The 22719-nt window shown below is 42.4% G+C and overlaps 1 protein-coding gene across 1 annotated transcript; it reads right to left on the reverse strand.

Moving 5' to 3' along the window:
- Positions 1–3290: 3290 nt before the first annotated feature.
- TENT5D (terminal nucleotidyltransferase 5D) lies at positions 3291–17855 on the reverse strand. Its single transcript, XM_037408276.1, has 3 exons — positions 17756–17855; positions 10957–11079; positions 3291–4558 (listed from the first exon to the last, which is right to left on the reverse strand). The coding sequence occupies exon 3, from the start codon at positions 4537–4539 to the stop codon at positions 3364–3366; it is 1176 nt and encodes a 391-aa protein (XP_037264173.1). The 5' UTR covers positions 4540–4558; positions 10957–11079; positions 17756–17855; the 3' UTR covers positions 3291–3363.
- Between the last annotated feature and the right edge of the window lie 4864 nt (positions 17856–22719).

Raw genomic sequence — 22719 nt, forward strand, 5'->3', positions numbered from 1 at the left:
TTATATCTGCACATAGTGAAATCAGTAACAACTGGATAAGAGGTTACAATATTTCGTCTTACATATTGATACCAATGTTTTGCAAGCAGCAGTCTATACATCATCCCCTTTTTAATATTAGATTACAGAATCACTATGACTTTGGGAAAAAAAGAATCTCCAGGTCAAATACTGCTGCCAGGTATCAATAAAACATTTGGAAGGAAATAGTTAAAACCATTAGATTTTGTTAATTGCCAGTGTATGTGTAGATATGTGAGATTCTATATATGTAAGCACATACAAAATCATAAACCTTACTTAACCTTCAAAATGGAACTACCTCTAGGTAAGAAATACAAGACCTTTTTCAATAAATTTAAAGGGTTTATTTATACCTGAGACATTTTTGCATATTGATGTCTTCGTACCTTTACCTCTAGGTACCCATGTAAGTCCTTTATTCTTTTCTGGGGTCCCACACAAAGCCCATTACAGTCAGGTGGGTTCTTCCCACTAACTCCATGGACTTCAGCTGAGTCCTTCTTTACCTAACCTGGATGTATAAACAGTGACGTAACGGAATATATATATATATATATATATATATATATATATATAATATATATATATATATATTTAAATAAACAGTTTCTGTACAAGCAGACAGGCTAGTTTATACAAAACCAGAGCTAGTTCACCATTCCTGATACTTTCCACAATATCTGATTGAAAAAAGGATTATAGTCCTTTATACAGGGTGATACCTGTTTCTACTTGGTGGTTAAAAAACAGCTTTTTGAAGTTTTCTCCAGGTAATGGATCGTTGGCTATACATGACATGTTGAAAATGCTCCTTCTTGGCTGATCAATTTCCCAGTCCTTGACATCAACCCATTTCTCCACCCAGCAAGCAAGGAAACCAGGAGTGGGGGAGTAACAAGTTGATGTGGCTACACTATTTAAAGGTCACAGGGCAAAGTAAATGGACTAGAGATTTTAAAACAAATTCAGGGCATGTAGGAGCCCAGTTCCTCCTGAAACTCAAGTCATTTGGATGCCTGACTCCCACAGGTTCATCACTAATCTCATCTGTGCTCAGTCCAGCTTTCATTAGCAGGGACACAACCAGCATAAGGCTCTTCCAGAATTTCACAGTGCTATTTAGTTTGGCAAACACCAAACTAAAGTTTGCCTTTGTAATCTAAACAGCTCAACTTAAAAAACATAATGAATCCACCATGTTCCACTCCATTTTGCTCCTGTAAGAGGAAATTCCCTGGAAGTGCTTATATGCAAATATAGTGTTAGCATATCTGATAACACAGCAATTAGAATTGCCCATTTTATTAAATACAGTTTATCCAATGAAAATTACTAGTGGAAGTGAAATAAAGTGTGCTTTTAGACACAGAATTGGACATGCTTGAAAAAATCAACAAAAATAATAGTACCATATTTGTGAAAGACATCACAAAATGAATCAGCTTCCAAGGAGATTAGTATAGCCTTCTCATGTTGCAAAAACGTTGGGGGTTTTTTGCACTGTATTTTACAGAAAAGAGTTTGCTTTAGTGATGGTCAGCAAAGCTGCCTTCAAACAGCTCTTTGTTCTACTTACAGGTATAAAACGGGGAAAAGGAAAGCTACATTTCACTGGCAATAGGTCTTCATAGACCTTAGAAATTTTGGAAATGTGTCATTTAAAATAGTGGTATGTAGAATATTTCTGTGTAAAATCAATCAAACATTCTTACCAAAGTAGAAGAAATTTCTAAGACCTGACACCTGCTGTAAGTAGACAAAATGCACTCAATTCTTTTAAACATGAGGAGGATGAGGACATACAGTGATGTACCAGCAATGAGCTCGTAGTAGGACATAGCCACACATTAAGCATCAGATGTAAGAAACTCTACTGCTTGCATTTCCAGTTGGCTGTTCCCATTTTCCAACCGCATCCATTCTAAACCTCCTTTTCACACCATTCCTTCTTGTACCGCATTCAGCATCTAAGCCGGAGGGTTTCAGTGAGAACAGCTTAGACCCACCCGTCCCAAACCTGCCCAGACTGAAGGGAACAGTGCACAGCTCTCTGACCTTCAGCACTACGAGCAGTTTGCAACCCGTTGGTGGAGTACCAAGGGCATATGTTTCCCTTTCCGTAATTCAGGAGCTCTCTAGCACGATGGCCAACAGCATTACGACTTTCATGGAGCAACTGGCACAGGGAGGCACTTATGTGACATGTTTAAAACTTATCTTTGGTAAACACACGCACAAAAACCTGTAACTAATGTTTTACTTCCTGATCATAAGAGAAATCTTCATTTGCTACTAGCGTATGTGTGCAGGTATCTAAACATATACAGGACATTGCTAGTACAAAACATGTTTTCAAATGCCACTGCCAAGGATTTGTTTTAATTCACCTAAAAACAACGCAGTCCTGGGCTTTTTGGTTGGTGTTTTTTTCCCTAACTCTGCTTATTATGCATTAAAGTATCTCTGATCAATAACAAATGAACAATAGAAAGCAAGCCCTATTTGCTCAATTTTCACCTTCTTTCTCATTCTATTCCCTTGTTTTCCAAGACCAATTTAATCAGAATACTTGTATCTCTTACAGCTTTCAGTATCTGTGAGGCAGATCCTGGGGTCCCGTGCTGCAGTACTTGTGCATCCAAATCTCTCACTCACATGAGTGGAAATTTTGGATACACAAAAAGTCTGAGTCTGCTCTTGGTAGGGGTGTTTCCTGCTAACCATTACTAAACAGTACGCTGGTGAGGAGAGGGACCTCACGCCTCTAACTGGACCTGAAGAGTGATCAGACCAGAGCCTGTAAAGCAGAGCTCAAGCCACCAACAGACTGCCCATCAACGTGTATTTTCAAAATGTGCTGCAAATAAATGTTGCTGACCTGCATGGGTGTCACTGATGGATGGTCTACTTTAGTGTACCCAGAACACGAGCACTTTGAAAATCAGGTATTTCTACTGAGAGGTATTTTATTGGCTTAATTTTTAATTTTTCGTTTACCCTATTTAAATTTTGCCTAAGAATTTTTTAGAACCCAGAACTTAGTGCATTTCATTTTATAAAATTAGAATAATTTATATCCTTCTCTTTTCATTGAAAAAGAAATAATGTATAGCCCAAATACATGTAGGGGTATAAATACTTCATGAATGACAGCTGTTTCACTTATTTTACGATCTGCTTAACGGTGGTTTAGACATTGCTCAACCAAATAACTTTGGCAACTTGCACAAAAATGTCCTTAAATCAAAAGTGATGGTAACGCTTGCTTTAATGAGGCCTTCATTACGAAGAGAACTGGAAAGAGAGAGGAGTGTAAGTGCTGAGGAGGTTACCGTGTCCCTAAACCATGCTGCTTTGTATTTGTATGTGAAACGGGTATGGCTGGTAGATGACAGGTGGTTGTCCGTGAGCAATGTAGTAATTACTGAAGTTTCTGTCACTGATATACGGAGCAGGCTGATAATAGCAGGTTACATTGGCTGCATTTGGGATGATATTTTGTTCTCCGAGCACTTTTAAAGCCAGAATTGTGATCATATTCAGAGTTTGTCTTCGTTCATGTCCCATGAGACAGACTGTGCTCTCGTTTACAACTCCACGCAGAGTCATCAAGTAGTCATACTTGCTTTTCTCTTCTCCAATGAAATGGTTGCGCAGATATGACTCAATTTTCCTTTGCTGCTCAGCAACATCTGGAAAATCAATGAAAAACCTGGAGCACATGTAACGTTCCAGAGATTTAATTTCAGCCTCATCTGCTGGCTTAAAGTCACGAACCAGGAGATTGCTGTACTTCAGGAGGCCACCTCCTCTGATTTCCTCTGGGTTCCTTGTGGAAATCAGCTTGTATTTTAAGTGGTCCATTGCTTCGTTGAAGTCTCCATACATACTCTCGGCGATGACAGTGGGGTGAGAGTCTTCTGTCAGTTTGCAGTCTGTTGCCCTGTAAACATTCAGGATGGAGTCCAGGATGATTTGGAAGGAGTCCACGCTAAACTCAAACTGCCGTCTGAGTGAGTTGACGAACTTTAATTCTACATTTTTGCCGCTGTTGTTCGACAGTGAGATGAGGCTCCAGCGATCATGGTCGGTGGAGACTTTGACCATCTTCTGCACATAGGCATCTTTCATGGTCTGAGCAGTGATTTTTTCCTTATTAACACATTTTGGCAAGAAGTCCAATAGGCAATTAAGAACTGCTTCCTTAACAATCTGGAACTCAAGCTCACTTGGAAGTTCCACCCCAAAAATGATGTCTAGGTCCTTGTAACTGGTTCCATTCTGCTTTACCAGGATGTGACTGGCTGTTGAACCGTTCAGGCGGATATCTCTAACATTGATTTGCTTTTCAATGAGCTGTTCCTTTACCACATGAATAATATCCTTCGGCTTTACATCCAGTGTTGGAAAATTTCCTCTGCCATGAATAGGTATGACCTCAGCTAAAACTTGATCCAGGATTTTAATCTGATCCCAGGTGAGACTACTGAATCTGTGGCCTAAGTCCTCAGTCATCGTGATGTCGGTTGGCTAACTAGGGAGAAACAGAAATTAAGAGAGAAATGTTAGAACTTGCTCAAATACGAGAGCGCCTGACATCTCACTCGGTTATAACAAACATGTATCTTCCTTCCCCAGCGCAGTGACAAAGCAGTTCATTTTCCAGAGACACAATCCCAGTTAACGGTCTGAGTCAACCACTGCACTTGTCACAGGACTTTAACTGAATTTTAATGTACTTGGGTTTTAATACTGCTGAGAAACCATTGTCATTGTATAAACTATGACTCAAAGTAAATGCAGTAAACCATATAGACTTGATCTAAAGCTACTCAAAGGTTAATAACATGAAATACTTGGTAGCTATAATGAAACTCCAAATACATTATTTCACTATGAAGAGCTAAAATGAGCAGATTTGTTCTTTCTGTCCTGCCTAGAAATCTCCCTTTATCTTCAGTGATTTCCATACTTGAAACTACTGAAAGACCAGGAAGTTTGTTGTTTTATTTTTAAAGCAGGAATGGTGCAGCATGCTCATTGTTTACCTAGCCATATGCCTTGGGTGTACTTGAGTCTCTATGGATCACCTACACGCACACATCCTTTAGTACCACTTGTTGCGGTTTAAGAACTGGTTATCCGATAATTGTTAAGCTGTTTCTACTGTGATTCTGAGGCAAAACCTTTTCCTTCTAAGCCATTAACCATGTTCCTATGTTAATGTACCAACGCTGCAAGTTATGGTTCGCAGAGCCAATAAGAAAAACCCTTCCAGTCTGCACTGACACTCCAACAACTTCTCAAGAAAGCATGGAAAGAAGCACCTATAGAACAAAATATTGTATATATATAAAAAAGTATATATAAAATGAATTGAATGGGATGAAGCTCAGGCTCTGAAATTCCTCAGCTTAAAACTATATCCTTTTATATAAGATAGACCTTAGCATGGATAATTTATTTACTTTTTACAACGAGGAGGGAAAAAAGGTGCAACCCCCTCCACATTGGTTTTAAAATGTTTCTAATTTATCATACAAAAACTCTAGTTTAATTAAATTTTTGTAATGGGAATCTGCATGTTTGATTTTTTAAAATTGTATTGGTGTGTACTGTGAATATAATTAAGCACAATCATACATTTATACAATGAGGTGTGATTACAGTTAGTAAATAAGAAGTGCATTTAAGGAACTACAAAGAAGCAAAACATTGTTGGGCATTAGGTGTCCAAGGCGTAATGAAATATGCAGATCTCCATCTTACTGTCTCCTGACATTAACGTCAGTGTTACAGAAGAGAAACAGGTCAGAGGGCTACAACACTTCCAGAACTCCTGGGCATCATTTCATGCTGTGCCCCCTTTTGCCTGCTTACGCTTCCTCCGTTCTTTTCAGGTAGCTAACGCTCAGGCGGTTAAACCAAAAAGGTTTATTGCTGAATCCTGTCATACCATTTTCAATACTCTTTCATAATCCGCATGATAACTCACAGACGGATACTGTGATTTACTGGTAACTTTTCGATTAACCTGCATGCCTGGGCTGCTGTGCTTCGGTGCATGCAGTCTGAAGTTGTGTTTGCTGCTCTGAGCTACAGGCGAAGGAAGAGAATGCTTCTGGACATAGCAGGACCTTTCTTCATCGCTCCAGAGAGCAAAAACTCTTTAGTCAATACAGTTATTCGAAGCATTTCTTTACTCTCTGCAGTCAGATGTGAACATCCCCAACCCATGGGAAGCTGCAGTTTACACAGCTTATAGATGGAGGTACAGGCGCTGAAAACAACTTTGCTTACTGAAAGGAATTTCTTTCTCCTGCACAAACATAATTTTGCTTTCTCCTTAATGTTGCGTGTGTTAGCTAAGGCTTGTTTTGAGAGTATTTCTGTTGGGTTTGTGTAAGCTTAGTTCAGAAAGAATTCAGGGAAACTAAAAATTATTTTAAAACAATTGCAATAAAGTATTTGTAACATAGCAAGGGGGTTTAGATCATTGCTGCTGAAACACTACTTGCGCACCTAAAAAGAATACAAAAATAAAATCACTGTATTCCTTAATACTGCATACAAACAGGATGGGAATTCTACTATGCCACTGAACTTTATAATCTATTTTCCACAGAAAAACTATGAAATCCCTTGTAGGCAGACTGTTTCTCAGACAGAGCTGTGTCTCCCAGCCATGCTGATGCAAAGCTGGAGTTTGGAGGGACTGAAGAATGGGGATGCGGAACTCGGGTGTTCAGGTGGGATCTGAAACAGCTCAGCGAGTCACCAGCGGCAGGGAAGAAGTGACTTTCGGGTATTGGCCACCCCTGCAAACAAACTATTGAAACATCGAGAAACGCTTTTGCAGACAGATGGCTAAAACATATTTTTTCAGCTAAAGCTCAAGAATAAAAATAAAGTGAAATCATATTGAGTAATAACACTTCCAAAAAGTCTATGCTGTTGTTTCTTAATCAGTAGTCACTACATATGTACGTTGTCATACAGTTTCCTTCCCTCGCCTCCAGATTCCACATTCTGGAATATTTTATAATTTCAAGTAACTTGTGAACTGACAAATGAGCTATTTTTCATATACTTCTACTACAGTTTCAGCTCCCAAGTAAGCTAATCAAGAACATACATAATTTCAAGCACCTTTCTTGCCTCGTTACAAAGAATGGAACTAACCATATGTTTGAAGTTAAATGCCTGCTTTAAAATTTGGCTAAATCAGGACCAAAGTTGGGAGTTACACACAGTATGTAATTATATACAGTATATACACATATATTTATATACAGTTTTGGTTATGTGATTTGTCTGATATTGCAAAACTTTGAGAGAGCTTTTCAAGGTTAATTCTGTGATGCAAAAGAAAGGGCTTAGAGAAAGGAATGTTGAAATTCAATCCACTTTTTTAGCAGAGGGACCCTCTTCAAACACTTTTTGAAAGTTAGAAGATGCAAGTATCCCTAAATAAGCTTAGAAATCCTTCCTTTATTGCTATATGGCTTTAGTTATTTCAGATTTTATTGCAATATACTAAGATTTAAAAATGATAGGAAAAGGTAATGTCAGTAAATACTTCTTTTGTGTTGAAGAGTCATACATCAAAATGTCATTTCTCTAAAGTGATTCCTGGAGAATTCGGTGATGCTTTGTGAATTCAAAGCCTCAACATTAATGTCTTATGATATATACTAAGAATTCTGTGCTGAAATAATGCCTTCAACTTGGACAAGCAAGGAAAATGTCATAGGAAAACCAGGAATTAAGTTGGCAAGAATATAATTAATCTACAGATTAATTTCTTAATCTAAATGAGCTTTTTTATTATTATTTACCGATTTGCTTCCAGTTTGCAACTCGGTACATAATGCTGCACTTTCCTAGAAGAACTTTCTCTTGTACTTTTCCTTATTCTTGTCTGGCAACAAGAACAATTCCCAGGCAATTTTATAGTCATTAGGAACCTTTTTTCTTAAAATGGTGGTGAATTTATTTACCAAGGTGCTCAGGCTAACGTCAGGAGTTGTTATTATTAATGCAAGTAAGCCTCAGTTAAAATAAATCAGCAGCAGTACTGAGGCTACGATTAGTCAAAGCGTTGTGTAAAAGAAGAGAGACCAAGGGATGAAGGGAAGGCACCTCACTGCACGTGACCACAGCAGACAGATGAAGCCAAACCCAAGTGAGTGCCGGGATTGGGTCAGTTAATGGGAAAAGAAGCTTGAAAATTGCTTCATTCTTTGGGAATTGGTGATGTTTGCAATGGAGGGTGATCCCTGGAGGCAGCTATACCTCACTGCCCCTTTGCCGGCAGCAGCGTTATGCCGTTCAGGGTACCTATATACGTGACACAGGCTTGGAGAGCTGTTACTGACCGGCACCCCCAGCCCCAGCCTTCACTACGTCTGCCCTACTGCACCCTGTCAAAAGAATTGTTTCTTCAACTTCTTCCACATGAATACCTAAAAGTGTTTCATGTGTTTCACAGTGTTTTCCTATCTTAAAGTCTAGGCACAGGCAAATGGAAGGCTTGCATAAACACTGGCACTGTGGCAGTGAGAGGAACAGTCAGTCTTTGAAACTGTGTATTGAAAAAAAGGGGGTTTTCCCCTTGGTTTATCAGTATTCGTAACTTATTGAGACTCTCTCCTATTGATTTTTCTTAGTTTTTTCATTATGGATTTAAAATGTTACTATAAACTGCAGCGGACCCTGAATCCTGCCTGATTTAAGATCTCTGCTAGATAAAGTGATGAGGAAAAGTAGTTTTCAGGGTGTTTTCTTTTACATATACTGGCTAGAGAAGCACAGAATAAGATCAATCAGACCTAGCCAAATTTCGTGATATATTATCCTTATTATAAGTTAGAAAAATATTTCCCTCACTCAAGTTCCAACTTGTCCTTGAGTGGTCACCTTCAGCTGGTGAAGTGGTTGTGATGTGGAAAAATATTTAGTTACTGTGGGATCATTAAACACAGTTTTGCTAATTCTTACTCTTCATTTTTATATTGAAATCAGAGGGTCTAATTTTCTTCAGCAGGGTTTGGACCAAACAAGTGTGAATTTGGTTTTACAATGATGCTGAAAGATTTAGTTAACCACCTCTTAGCACTGCCATGCATCAGCTGCTTCAAAAAAATAAAACTAGATCGGGCTTTACGTCTGAATGAAGAAAATCTGCCGTGCTAATGATAGCTTTCATGTTCCACACAACTTTCACAGAAACAGATACTTACAGTCTAGAGGACAGTCTCATCAAACTTAGCTCATATTTTACCAATAAACTGTTTAGGTTCTCTTTTTATATACTCTAGAATGTTGTTTCAGAGTATTTTCAAAGGGTTTGCAATGTTCTGGCATTCTCAAGCCATCTCAAGAATACATCCAAAACAGTTTTTGTGCAGCTGTGTTAGGCCCATTCTCTTCCCTTTGCTTTTATCTACTCCCTTATTTACCTGTTTTACAACAATTATATGGAATACTTTAATGCTCCAATTGTCTCTGCTTTGCACTTGAAATCAGTTGTGAAGGGACCTTTTACAGATAAAGCAAAATATCTTGTCAGCTGCCATAGTGCCTTACTTTTGGGGGTTACCCCAGAGGTGCTCAAAGTAACTATTGCAATTCTCTTCTTACATCTCCGTATTGCTTTTGCTGCATTCACATTATATGTATCACTAATGACTTCCACAATATCTTGCTAAAGCTTTATTTTAGTTCAAAGATACATTTTTCTATTAAGCCAGACTTTTAGAAGTATTTTGCGTGCTCACTGACTTAAGGACTGCAGCTGACCTAAGCTCTGAAGGCAAGAATGTCAAATATGTAAGGCATCCGAGTCATAATTTAAAGGTGTATGAGACAAGTAGAAGCAGTAAAGCATCTGGGGCATCCTAAATGAGGACATATTTAAACTGGTTTGACAGTGTTTTTCATGAGTTTTTCCTTCCATTAATGTTAATGCATGCAGTGAAGATACTGTTTATTTATCCTGTTATCATGAGGTAACGCATGAGTTGCCATAAGTTTTCAGTACAGCTACCATCTAGTTATCCTGAAATAACAAATAACTCAAGGCCGTATGCTCTTCTCCTGTGAGATAAGGTTGCATGGTGTGCAAAATACACTTAAGCAGAAAGCAGTTTTCTTGGACTATGACACAGAATATTACCTTCAAGGGCAGAACAAGTAAGCAGGAAGAGAGAGACTTTATCAACAAAAAATGTATCCTACCTTTTCTTAAAACCAACCCAAGGAACGGCGAAAAGCACCAGAGTCATGTACCAGCCTGCACCAGCCTTTCTCCCAGATAAAAATGGTGTGCAGAGCAGTACAACCCAAGGGCAGCCATACCCTCCTACAGCACAACGCTGGGAGAAGGAACCGAGCAGCCTACACCTCTACTGGAACGGTACAGGATATTGGGTTGATGGGCTGGGAGTTCTCAGGAGGGACAAAATAATTCAGGAGTTTAATTTGGGCAACCGGTACAAATACATACTCCACATTATACCATCCTGGAGATCTGGGGCTTTTTGGATGTCAGTTTTTTCCATCATGACTCATGGTACACTCGTTCTTAGCTGCATGTGGGTCCCCTCGCAGCAACATTTTCAAGGCCAGATGTATCATGACTTTGTATTGGTTCCCACAACACATGAGGTTCCTTCTTAAGTGGCCTCCAGGTTCGAACAAACCAAGCCCTCGTAAATAGCATGGTATTAGGCACGGTCAATCTTCTCATTTGCTCTAAAATACTGTAATAACTTTAAAAAAAAATATGATATGCAATATTTTGTCTATTTGTGGCTGTGGTCATCACTGAGAAGTTACTGCTTGAGGTAAAGATGATTTGTACTACCGAATGCAGACTATGGACATCCTGAATAACATTTCCAGAGAGAATGCCACATCCCACAGACCTACCGTGGCAGGACGATTGGCAAGCATGTATTTCAGCGGAGTTAATAGGATGACTCACTGGATCCTTTGGTAAAAATATGAATTGTCATCTTGTCACTGACAAAAACATGAACCTCCCAGGGAAAGCTGCAGGAAAAAAAAAAAAGACCAACAACAATAACATTCATTTTGAGAGAAATGTTAACTACCAGTCACCTGCTGTACATAATAAATCATGCATTACAACTTGGCAGTCCTGCAGTCATAACAATAGCCTTTTAAGTTGGAAATGATAAGGTAAAAGCAGTGGAAAGGCACAGAAGTGCTTATAAAGACTCTGGGTTTCAGGTCATACATAATTCCCTGTAAGTAAGGATGTTAACAAACTTACTATTTTCTCCCTGGGATTTTGAAGAAGAATTTAATATTATCAATAGGCATGCAACTTAGCAGGGACACAGTGGAATCATACAAAAAAACAGAACTAATAACAACTCAGCAAAATTAAACATGATGAATTGCATAGTGGCTTCATAAGCTTTCTAAAAATGCATGCAGATGACAGGAAGGTCTTGTTTCCTGGCAGACTAGGTTGTTGGTTCCTTTACAGTAAGCGCAGGATTCTTCAGCCTGTTGCTGGAATCTCCACGCACTGAATGGCCCACTGACCGGCTATGCAGGAATTACAGCTATGTTTTGCAAGTAATCCCATCTATCATAAAGGCACTTTTACATTTTTGTTTCTCATTTCGAAGACATGCTGACAGCTAGGTAGCCTTTTCAAGGCTTTCCTTCAAAGACCTCCATTCCAGCACCCCTTCCGACAAAGTGCACAACACCTACCCAAGGTTCCTTAACTATCCCGAGGAGGGCTCTGTCCACTGCCTGATTTGTGAATGTGAATTTACTCCTTGTTGCTGAGTTATGTTCCTCAACCTCAACTTTTATGCTGAAAGTATAGCTCCTTCTGAGTAAAGATAACTTTACAAGTATGACTTGAGTGTAAATATATGCATAACCTGCAGGAAAAGCTGAAATGATAGCCCAAGGAGCTACGGACTCTATTATTCTTTTTATTAAGAATATTATGGATTTTTCCTCCATGCTACAGCAGTGAGATATTTATCACTGAGTATGCCATTTTACTGCTGCCAGGAACCCAGTACCTGCTTTCCTCACTCTGTGAGAACCTGTCTCCTGTGCCAGGACCTGTCTACAGCATTCATTTGCTTTCCAACTCTTGATGGGCTACTAATTGAAGGAATGAATGTTTCCTGACTTGCTCCTCAAATCTGTGCAGCGATGGCTCATGTTTGCAGCTGGGAATGAAGGGTTAAGTCTGGCAAGGGCTGGGCTCTGGTTAGCCTGAAAGTGAGAAGCCAGTTGTGTCTTCAATGGCAAAGAAAAGAGGTTCTGGACTGCTTAGATAAAAGAGTCTCAGCATGTGGAGTCTGGCTGCCTGGAGGAAAAGTCAGACAAATATATAATCGGTTACTTAAAAAAAACCCACCGAAATACAAAATTCTTTTTAACAATGAACAATTGATATTTCTTTCTGTGCAGGGGTGGGAGGTTTAATGGATATATGATATCCATTAATGGATATATCATCATGATAGTATAGATTAACAGCAGAGTAGAATTAATGGCTTCCCCAGGTGATATTTAGGGGAAGGAGAGAGAGCTTTTTTTCTTTTTCTTTGGTAGAAGAACAACCATTATTATATAATATGTTCATAAAAGCAGCAGCTGAGACTGATGAAGTGCTTCGGCTGTTGGGACATTATTCTCAATGGCTGCCTTTTATTGGCTCCATCATTACAGGAAAAAGGCATCATTTCATTATTCTCTACTCATAGTTTCCAGGATTTTTGAATTGTGATGATATGCACCAACAAACTAATTTCAAAGCCTTTTACCCTTGTGTCTCTGTGTATAACAAGTGAAAGACTATAATGAGAACCAGCAGGGTCTAGGAGATAATGCATCACTCTGTGCCTTGGGTTTCCCCCTCCGACACGCTGTGCCACAAATACTGCTTGAGAGCACGTTCCTGGTCGGTCACTGCTTTTGGGTGTGCCTACTCCCAGGTCCCACCATGGGGCATACTGACCGCCAAACCTATTGGGTGACAGCGTCTCCCATGGGATTCAGTGAGTGTGGAGGTTGCTCGGACACCTTATCCGCTGACCCAGGGCATGTCAAGGTGATTCCCCCAAGTCAGCAAGAACGACAGCCAAGGATCCCCTCCCCTCTCCAGAGATGCTTGCCTCCCCCTCTCTGCCTGCCAGCTTCCAAGAGCAGCGCATGACTGCTCTGCTTAGCTTCTCAGTCTAATACCAAAATCTATTTACTCACTCGAGATACCAGTGACTCAATCTGAAGCTCACTTATCAAAAACTCTCATTATTATGACTAAACTGCAGCAAAAGCAGGCAAGGTAAAGAATGAAACAATCCTCCTTTTCCATCTATTAACCATCTTCATAATTATCTCTCCCCTTCAAATGCCAGAGGAAGAGGGATGAGCTATGCAGTGTGCCATTACAGTCCTAATTCTGGGCTGTTTTCAGGGGATAGAGGACGTTACAAAGTCAAGGCTTTCCTCAGAAACTCTCCAGAGGCTTCCTCCCCTCATCTACACCAAGGGAGACCCGGTGAGTTACAAACGTGGCAGAATGTTCCCAAGAACCTGCCTTGTGGGACCACCTTGGTCATGAAAGCATTGGAGGATAGTGCCAGGTTTGCAGTCATGTCTATTTTGAGTGTTCCAACAAAACACACACAGTAAATTGAATGGATTTCTTTTTTTTTTTTTTTCCTGATCATATCCAAAAATGCTATGTCTTGCTGGAAGCTGCATTTAGTTCATTCAATCAATGCGATGCTTTTTTTTTTTCCCTTCTGAATCAGTACTGAGCCATTGAAGTATCGAGGGTGGATTTTGATAGTATGATGGATTTGGAGGGTTTTCCTTGGGGTGAGCCAGAAAGCTGAAGACATACGCAGTCATGTTCCATAAAGCCCTCTCTGCATCACTCCTGCTCTGCTCTGCCTATTTCATAAAACTATTTGCTATTAAGCAATTATCCTGTTTCACTCCAGAAGTATTTTCATTTTATGGCAGAAGACATGAACCCTGGGCACAGGCTCCAGGTTGACTTGTTAAGCAGTCTAGGATCCCTCTGAAGAAGGGCTTTTTGTGGCTGCTACAGCAAGTGATGAGTTTAAACTGAATTGGAAAAAACTTCTGTATCCTGGACCAGGCTTGGCTGGCACCTCCCACAAAAAAGTGTCTGAGGGCAAGCTGGGGTCCTTTTCAAAGATTACTATGTCTTCCACTGCTCGCTTGAATTACTCTTGGTGTTTATCATGTTAACATATAATTCATATTATTATGACTTATTTCCATACTTAAATTAGAAAGTTATTCTCTGACTACACAGAGCCTCCCCCTGTGTACAGGGGCTCTCTGAATACAGTAGTGGGATTTCCTTTTGATGTTATTTTCCCAATTTTAGGAGTTACATTGTAAAAGTGGGGAAAAATACATGACCTATTTATTAACTTCAAAGTATTTGCTGTACAAGACTTTATTCTTAATTCTACATAAGTAAGAGCTAGGATATGTTTTCTAGAGTTCTGTGATAAAGTAAAACACAGCATAACTCGACTCCAGCTGCCTCAGGGAAAAGGATTATGGCTGCAGCACCAGGACCAGGGTACTGCTACTCTGTAGCGAAGGCAGCATGAAATGTCTCTGTTGACATTATTACTAAAATGCAGAGAGAAGATAAAGCAATGATAGACCAAAGAAAAAGGCTAAGGCCCTGCAGCAAAGATGTGTGTATTCGTGACTTTTCCATCACTATCAATAATGCATAATGACCATCATGTGGATGATGACACCGATTTTTGAGAAAGACTGAGTCAAGCTTTCTATCACCAAATGTGAAAAAACATTCAACGTGACATTGGATGTCAAGAAGACAGGACCTGCTAGATAAGCAAAGAGCTGGCAGAAAGGGTAATGGAGAAGAAAATCAGCTGATGTTGACATAAATTGACATCTGCTGTGCCAGTTTGTAATGTTTTATGGAAGTAAACCATTCTTTTGTTAATATGTACTGAAAGAAACAGTTTTTAGGGCCACAAAAATATCTTGGCTAGAAAAAAAACGCTAAATGATGCTTTGTCTGTGAGCAATTGTGCAACTTGAAGAAACCATGTTCAATATTATGCTCAGATTTTACAGCTATCTATGTTCTCCCTTTATGTACTGCCCTCTAATTCTGCATGGCAGTAGGCAATAGGTACATTGCTGATTCCCTGTGGTATCTTAGATTCTGTAACAATGCTTTAAATAATTATTTTTGCATGAAGATCATGGTAGCAAAAGGGAAAAGCCAGACCAGAACTTTCAAAACGTTTATGTTTGAATCCCAATGGCATAACTTCAGTCCTCAACCAGAAATTGTTCCACTGTAAATGAGAGCAGAACTGGCCCAGTGTCCATGGCTGGGCACCTGACTTCAGGAAGATAAATTCAGAGCTCACTCCCACTCTGCGTGGACCATCCCTGACTCCATTTTACCTATAGATTCATGGTGAAATTTGACTTGGAGTTTCCCTACAAATCTTGTAACTGTTCCATTAAGCTTCATCCATTAAAACCAGTGGGAGTGAAACACAGTCATGTAAGACATATGTGTGATGTGTAAGACACATGCCTTAAATCTGCAAGACAAATTCCATCCCCATACGCAGATGATTATCAAGCTACTGGGAATGCAACAAACACTGTCAATAATGTCAGGGTGACTCACTAAGGGCGGCTCAGCATGAATGGAAAAGGCAAAGCAGAGCACAAGCTACCAACATTTTCACCCCTTGCTACAGCCAAGCACTGGTGGTACGGACCAAACCCGTCCTGGCTGTGAGGAGCCCTGATTCACACCCAGGAGTTCCGGAGCTGCAGCTGAGGACAGAGTCTGATCTTCAGAGCCCAGAACTAGCAAGGCCATGAAACTAATCTGAATTAGGAGCATTTTGAAAATACGTGTAGAATTTCAATCCTTCAAGCAGCGTTAATTAAAGAATCAATTTCCACTGACAGCCTAAATGCTGCTTAATTTACTCTCCAAAATAACTCAATCTCAATGTGATTTCAATGTGATCTCTCAAGGAACTTTGTCTGCTTATCTCTCCCTGATTTATAGTGGATTCATAAATTACCAGACTCTACTGCATCAGCAGTTACTTCTGAACTTGAGCAGTAGCTGGTGATATGCTCTCCAGGGCAGGAATTTAAGTTCAGGCCTTCGCTCACAAGGGTCGACTTTAGATGTCTCTCTGGCAGCTGAATCGTTACAGAGCACAACGTAGTCCTTACCACGGTGCTGTATGTCTGATGCCTAATGAGGCAACAAAACTAAATTTGCTGTAAAGTTATGCCTGTAATGCATAGCTGAGCAGGGACAGCGTGCAAGCAACACTATCGTGAGGTCAAAGGTTTGCAGTAACTGCAAATTAAAGGAAATTATTGCTGTCCTCTTTAAACTAAGCTGTGGGAATGCAAGAGGGCTAAGGTATAAGGACAGAAGACATAATCCAGCCTCTGCTATTCTCCCCTCTGCACACAAAGCCCTTACTCCTCACTGTGGGATGCGGCAGCCACAGCACATGGGAGGATGGAAGGACAAGGGGATCGGTTTTACATTTCTGAAAGGGACATACACAAGCCACATCCGACTCTAAGGAGAACACAAGAGCGTGAAGTGTGAGTCCCTGCTCTTGATCCACTCTCACTTATTCATTTCTTGGCCTTTAGCAGTGATCCACGTCATTATTCATACCTACCTTGCTGCTTTTTATGAGAGCCATGAACAAACTATTATTGTTAACGCAGCACGCGGAAGGCAATGTGTGTGCCTGTGTAGCCAAGCATGGTTTTTTTTGATGGAATAACGAATACGGTTAAAGATTTGCGGTGGATTAGCAGATGCATCAGAGACATGCTTGCGGATGGGAGAAGGCAGGGAGCACGGGAGAGTGATTCCCTGGCTGGGAAGACGCAGAATGCTGGCCCCGGGTTGCTGGAAGCCAGTTGTGCTTTGCAGGCAGGCGTAAGCAGAGCCCTCCCACAGCTGGGGCAGGAACCCCAGCTCGCCGGCTGCCACCCCCAGGCTCTGCCCCCACGCCGGGCACACGGGGGCCCCTCTCTGGACGCCTCAAAAAGGCCTGAAAAAGCCTTAGGAAGGGCTGCTTTGCCTGGATGAGATGACTGAGCTGCCAGCATGTCATCGGACAGCCAGCCCCGAAGACCACACTCCTGCCTTCTGCTATAAATTTGGTGGGGCAGGTCTTGCCCCAAATTCAAGAAATGTTTAGGATCCACGGCAATGAGTGCCCGTAGGAGGACGTGCCACCAAACCGCCCCCCCCCCCGCCTAACTGCCAAACTGCTCTTTTCAGTAAGTTGGTAAAGTTTGTATGGAAAACGCCTCAGACAGGCGGGCGGGGGGGCAGACCCGAGCCGACCGCTCCAGCTCTTACAAAGTTTTGTAACTCAGACCGACGGCTCCCAAGGGACGCGGGGGGGACCGACCGGCACAACCCCCCCTCCGCCCCAGGCACCCCCGACCCACCGCCGCGGGAGGACCCCGGCCCGGCGGCTGCCCGGCCCCAGCGCGGCTCTGCCCGCCGGGCCCCCCCGCCGCCCCGTGACCCCCCGCGGGGCTGGGGGCCGCGGCACGCCGGGCTCCCGCACCGCCGGCCCGGCCGCCGGGGGACGGGGACCGCAGGGCTCCCCGCGGGGGCACTCACCGCGCAGGCCCGAGCCCGCTCCTCCAGCGCAGGCCCCGGCGCTGCTCCCGCGGGGCAGAGGCACCGCCGAGCCGGGGCCGCCGCCGCTGCTGTCCGCGGCCGCCCCGGTGCTGAAGCGGCCCGGCCCGCCCCTCCCTCCCGCCTCCGCCGGCCCTTGTAGCGTAAAGCCGTGGCCATGGCAACGCGCGTCACGCACCCGAGGAGGGGCCGCCGGGGCCGCCCGCCGCCCGCGCTCCCGCCCGCCGCCTCACGGGGGCGGCCGCGCCGCAGGGAGGCCCCGGGGCCGCCCCGTCCCCGCCGCCCCCTGCCCGCCGCCCACCGGGGGCCGCGCCGCGGGGAGGCCGGGGGAGGCCGGGGGCACCGGCGGAGGGGGACCGCTGTGTTTGGCGGGTTCCCGCGGGTGGCTCGGGCCCTGCGGGGTCGCATCGACCGGCCGGCTCTGCCCTGCCAGCGGGATGGGGCCCCCCGGGGCCCAGCACTGGCCCTCAGCCCACCGCCCGCTCCCCGGCAGCGGGGCCGGAGACCCCGGGTCCCAGCACCGGCCCGAGGCCGGAGGCCCGCCGCCTGCTCCCCCGGGGCCCACCGCCTGCTCCCTCGGGGCCCTGCACCGGCCCTCTGCCCACTGCCTGCTCCCCGGCAGCAGGGCCAGAGCCCCCGGCCAGCAGCGCCGCAGGGGCCCCGGCACCCCCGCAGCCCGGTGAGGAAGGTCTGTGGTGCCCCATTTCCCCGTTCATTAACACCCCAAGAAACGTCAGGACAAAACTTGTTAGATTTTGGGATCCGTAAGGTTTTTGGCCTCACTATTTCTGTCGCAGGCACAACAGGAAGGCTCAGCTGAGGTCAGCCCCTCACCTGGCTATAGATACACTGTGCCTATATATATATATATATAGATATATACACACACACACATTAGATACAAGTGCAGCAAGAAGACCTGAAGTTGCCGAGGTTTAGAACACCAGGCTTCCCCACTGCTGCAGGCTTCTAAAATGTATTATCTTTGATCAATTATTTAACTGGCTAGATGGAATAAAACCCTGTACAGGGTGAGGTTGTGGCATTTGTGCTGGTTTTGGTCATTTCCGTGCCACTGTAATACTACATACCTTGTATTTGCTGTTGTACGGTGTCAAAGTTTGCTTTTTGCCACCACACGGAACTAAAATGAGAGATAATTTACTGTTCTTAGAAATGATGCCAAATGGGTAAACCATGATTATTTTTGAAAAAAGTGTAGATTTAGTACTCAGTGACTCATAACAATGAGCATACTTTGACAAAAAAAGGTTATGGAAGTATTTTAAGCTGCATTTTATCATAGGCAAATATGTATAATAACCTTAAATAGCCGTGTCTGTACTTTAACTTACAGCACCCAGATACTTCTAGACTGGCTCTTGGGGATTACGCCAAAGCAAGATTTTAACCTTTTATCTCAAAAGAAACCACAGCAATGAAATACGACCCTTGTTTAAGATAAAAATCCCCAAACCAGCTGTTATTCTTTAGGACCCTTAAAACATTCTTCAATGTTTCTTTTATCTTGAAAACAGTTTTATGGATCTAGTGGTAAGAGCAATTGCAGGAATTACAAAGCACTTCACAATTAAAGAATCCCACTCCTGAGCCGACTTCATTTTATGTCATAGACGCCATGTTAGTTAATGTTATTTTGTGTTCCTAGTTGTGAAAAGTGTTTAAATTAATTTATATTATTTTGCTAGTTTATTAGTTCTTTATTGTTTATTACTGTATTAACTTATATTCCTAGTTGTCAGAATAGGGGGAAAAAAAGGTAATGAGACTTTTGTAACTTAAAAATCCTCATAAACTCCAAACACAAACCAATTCTCATCTACAATAACTGTATTTTCCAGCTGCCTGTTTCTGGGCCACCGTAGCTGAGCTGGAGGCCAGTGGCGCTGAACAAGCAGCACGCTGCCAGAGAGATGAACTGGACGGGTTGTACATGCTCAGCTGGTGCCAGGACAAAGCCCACAGCTCTGCCCAACCATTGCATGTAGCTATTGAATGATTAATTGGACAAATTAATTAGTTAATGGTCCTACTGCAGTTTGAAAACAGTGAACTGCTAAGTAAAAACTACGTGTCGTTCTTTTTTTCTTCACTCTATATCACTAGGTAATTGCCAGCACCATGGTATGGCTGGGTAAGGGAATCGCATTTAGTAAACGCCGAAAAGCTTATGTTCAATGGCCGATGAACCTACATAAATCGATGTCAGGCAGGGAGAGCTGGATTTTCTTGGATTTGTGCCTTTACCTCTGCGCATTTTCAGAGAGGCGGATGTAAATATTGTGCCATCGTGATGTCACCAGGCTGCTGTGCATGGCCACAGGCAGGCAGGCCAGGGACATGATCACTGGGCTGGCAGCAGTATATTCTTCAAGTTGAAAAGCAGCAGGACACTGAATGAAGGAGAAAGACGTCTGTATGATGACAACCTGGGGCCACTGAGGTTGCTGGGACTTTTGCTGCTGAGTTCAGTAAAGCTGGGATTTCACCCAGAGCACTTTGTTTGTTTTGGTAATGAGGATGTTAAAAGCAACCTCTGAGGCCAGGTGTCTTCTGCCAATGTGATGTACAGGAAACGCTCTCTAAAGCATGGGTGCTGCCTCCTCCTACTTTGGCCCTAACTCAAGAAGGCACTTAACATATACATAAATACATTTCTTGTCAGCAAAGCTTTTGAGCAAACACCTAGTTTAAAGATTTGCTTATTTCCGATTCATTGGTTAAGAAGCAAGGTATTACTCCACAAGAGTAAAAAATGAGAAAATCTAGCTGTAAATCCTTATCATTTACATCATTTATAACCAGAGCTTAGTCATCTTTTGACCAGTGATGCACAGCACTGATTTCTTGCTGAATGAAATTTTAGAAGCACAGCCAATTTTTCAGAGAGGCTTGGAACTATGCCCTGTATCAGGTGTTATGAATGCAAAACTCAAGGCCCACAACAAGTCGTGGATAATCTAACGCAAGGTCACATTTTTCCAGAATAACAGCACCTAAATCCTCAACTGTGACAATGGGGTCCAGCCTTACTTTCAGATTTTATCAAATTTCATAGGGATTGTGATGTGCAGAACAAGTTCAGACTGCAATAGCAATAAAGGCAGTTGCAAAATGTTGAAGATTACAGAGTCTGAAACTGTAAAGGTCAGATCCTGATCTACGCTTCCACACTTCTCACATGTATTTAGATCTGAGATACCCTGTGCACTTAGCTCTCCGCTCTGCAGTTCAGTGAGGTGGAAGAAAATCATCTTTACCTTTGGAAAATTCCATCACAGGACTACGTTTTCGTTCCAAAATTCCAGAATTTCATGTCATGAATGATGCATATTCTGTCTCAAAGGAAATTGTCTGAGAAAAAAAAATTCCCATGGCCTTAATTTTAAGCATATTTTTTGGAGTCAACATGAGTGTGTGTGTGCGCGCGCGTGTGTGTGTGTCTCTGTGTGTGTGTCTGTGTGTGTGTGTCTGTGTCTGTCTGTCTGTGTCTGTCCGTGTCTGTGTGTCTGTGTGTCTGTGTGTCTGTGTCTGTGTGTGTGTCTGTGTCTGTGAAAGTGGACTTTCCAGGTTAACTAGGCATTCACTTTTGCATGCACACACAAAAAGAGAAACACAACTGTAAGACATTTTCCTTTCCAGCCTGCCAGGGTGAGGCCGGCAGACTGCACATATGACTGTCAGAGCACTATAAGCTCTTCCTCTCATCACCAAGGACCCTGGACTGAGCACTCAGCCAGATTTCAGAAGGAATTTATACCATCTCTGCCTGTTTTTTCAATTTAGTAGCCATAGTGGGAAAATTGGACCTTACTGAGTAAAAGTACTGTAAACTATTTGATGTGCAAATTTCTCTTAAAGGAAGTGGAAGGAGAGAAGTCCACTGAGGACAGAGTTTTTATAGCTCCTGCTACCTTTTATGAAGTTTTACTCTTAAATGTGAAGAGGCTTGTTAAGTTTATGTGTTGCCTGAACCTAGAAATGGAGAACGTTTTAATTTTTCCAAAAATGTCTCTCTGAAGACAGAACGCAATTCACTTTTTCTTCTGCCACTGGTACTTAGAATAAAAACAATCAAACCCATGAGATGAGTCAGAATTAGCTCTTTTCCTGTACCGATGCTCAAGCTCTGGTCTATTCGAAATAATTTCTTGACCTTTGGCCAGAGAGGAAAAACTTTAAAAGTGCAAAATAAGCTATAAAAATGACCATTAAGGCATTTCCCCAGGAAATCTATTTAAATGCTGATGTAATTTTCTACAGTAAATACTTCAATTCAAAACAGCTTCCTTAACTGTGGGAAACTAGAAAGGCACCATCAGAATTATAAGGAGAGGAAGGTTTGCCGTTTCGACAGCTGACACACCATGAGACACATTGAAGGCGTAATGCATGTACAAGGTGCCATGTGAAAGGGATGCAAAGAAGACCCTGCTCCAAGATGAAAGAAGGGTCTCCCTACTCTGCAATTTGAGGTGGATTCTGGGACATTCAGCAAACTTTGCTCCAGCTGTCCAGTTTTGAAGAAGCTCACGTAAGCATAGAAATTAAATGGATATCTAATAGTCCAACAGGTGAGAGGCTGAAGAAAATCCATTCGGTATCATGACTGTGTAATGGAGTGAAGAAGAGGCTTCTAATTCAAGACACAGAGTGGTGAATGTCAGTTTATTGGGAAGCCAAGAGAAACCAGAGATGTGGCATCATAAATCTAGTTATACTTCCAAAAATACATTGTAGGAACATTAGATGCTACTGGGAACGCACATAGTAGAGCTAAGTGCTCAGCAAAGCATGCTAACCTAATTTCATCATTACATGTAAGAAGAAAACCCTGTCTCATATTTTATGAAAATTGTTATGGTGAATCAGCAAATTACTTCTGTTTATCTCCTCCAACGTCAGCACACTGAAGTCTGGAGCAA

Source organism: Falco rusticolus, chromosome 14, assembly GCF_015220075.1.
Source record: "Falco rusticolus isolate bFalRus1 chromosome 14, bFalRus1.pri, whole genome shotgun sequence".
Taxonomy (NCBI): domain Eukaryota; kingdom Metazoa; phylum Chordata; class Aves; order Falconiformes; family Falconidae; genus Falco; species Falco rusticolus.

What these genes read in the sequence shown, in the direction of transcription:
- TENT5D (XM_037408276.1), bottom strand. Translation starts at nt 4,539, where the DNA reads ATGACTGAGGACTTAGGCCACAGATTCAGTAGTCTCACCTGGGATCAG.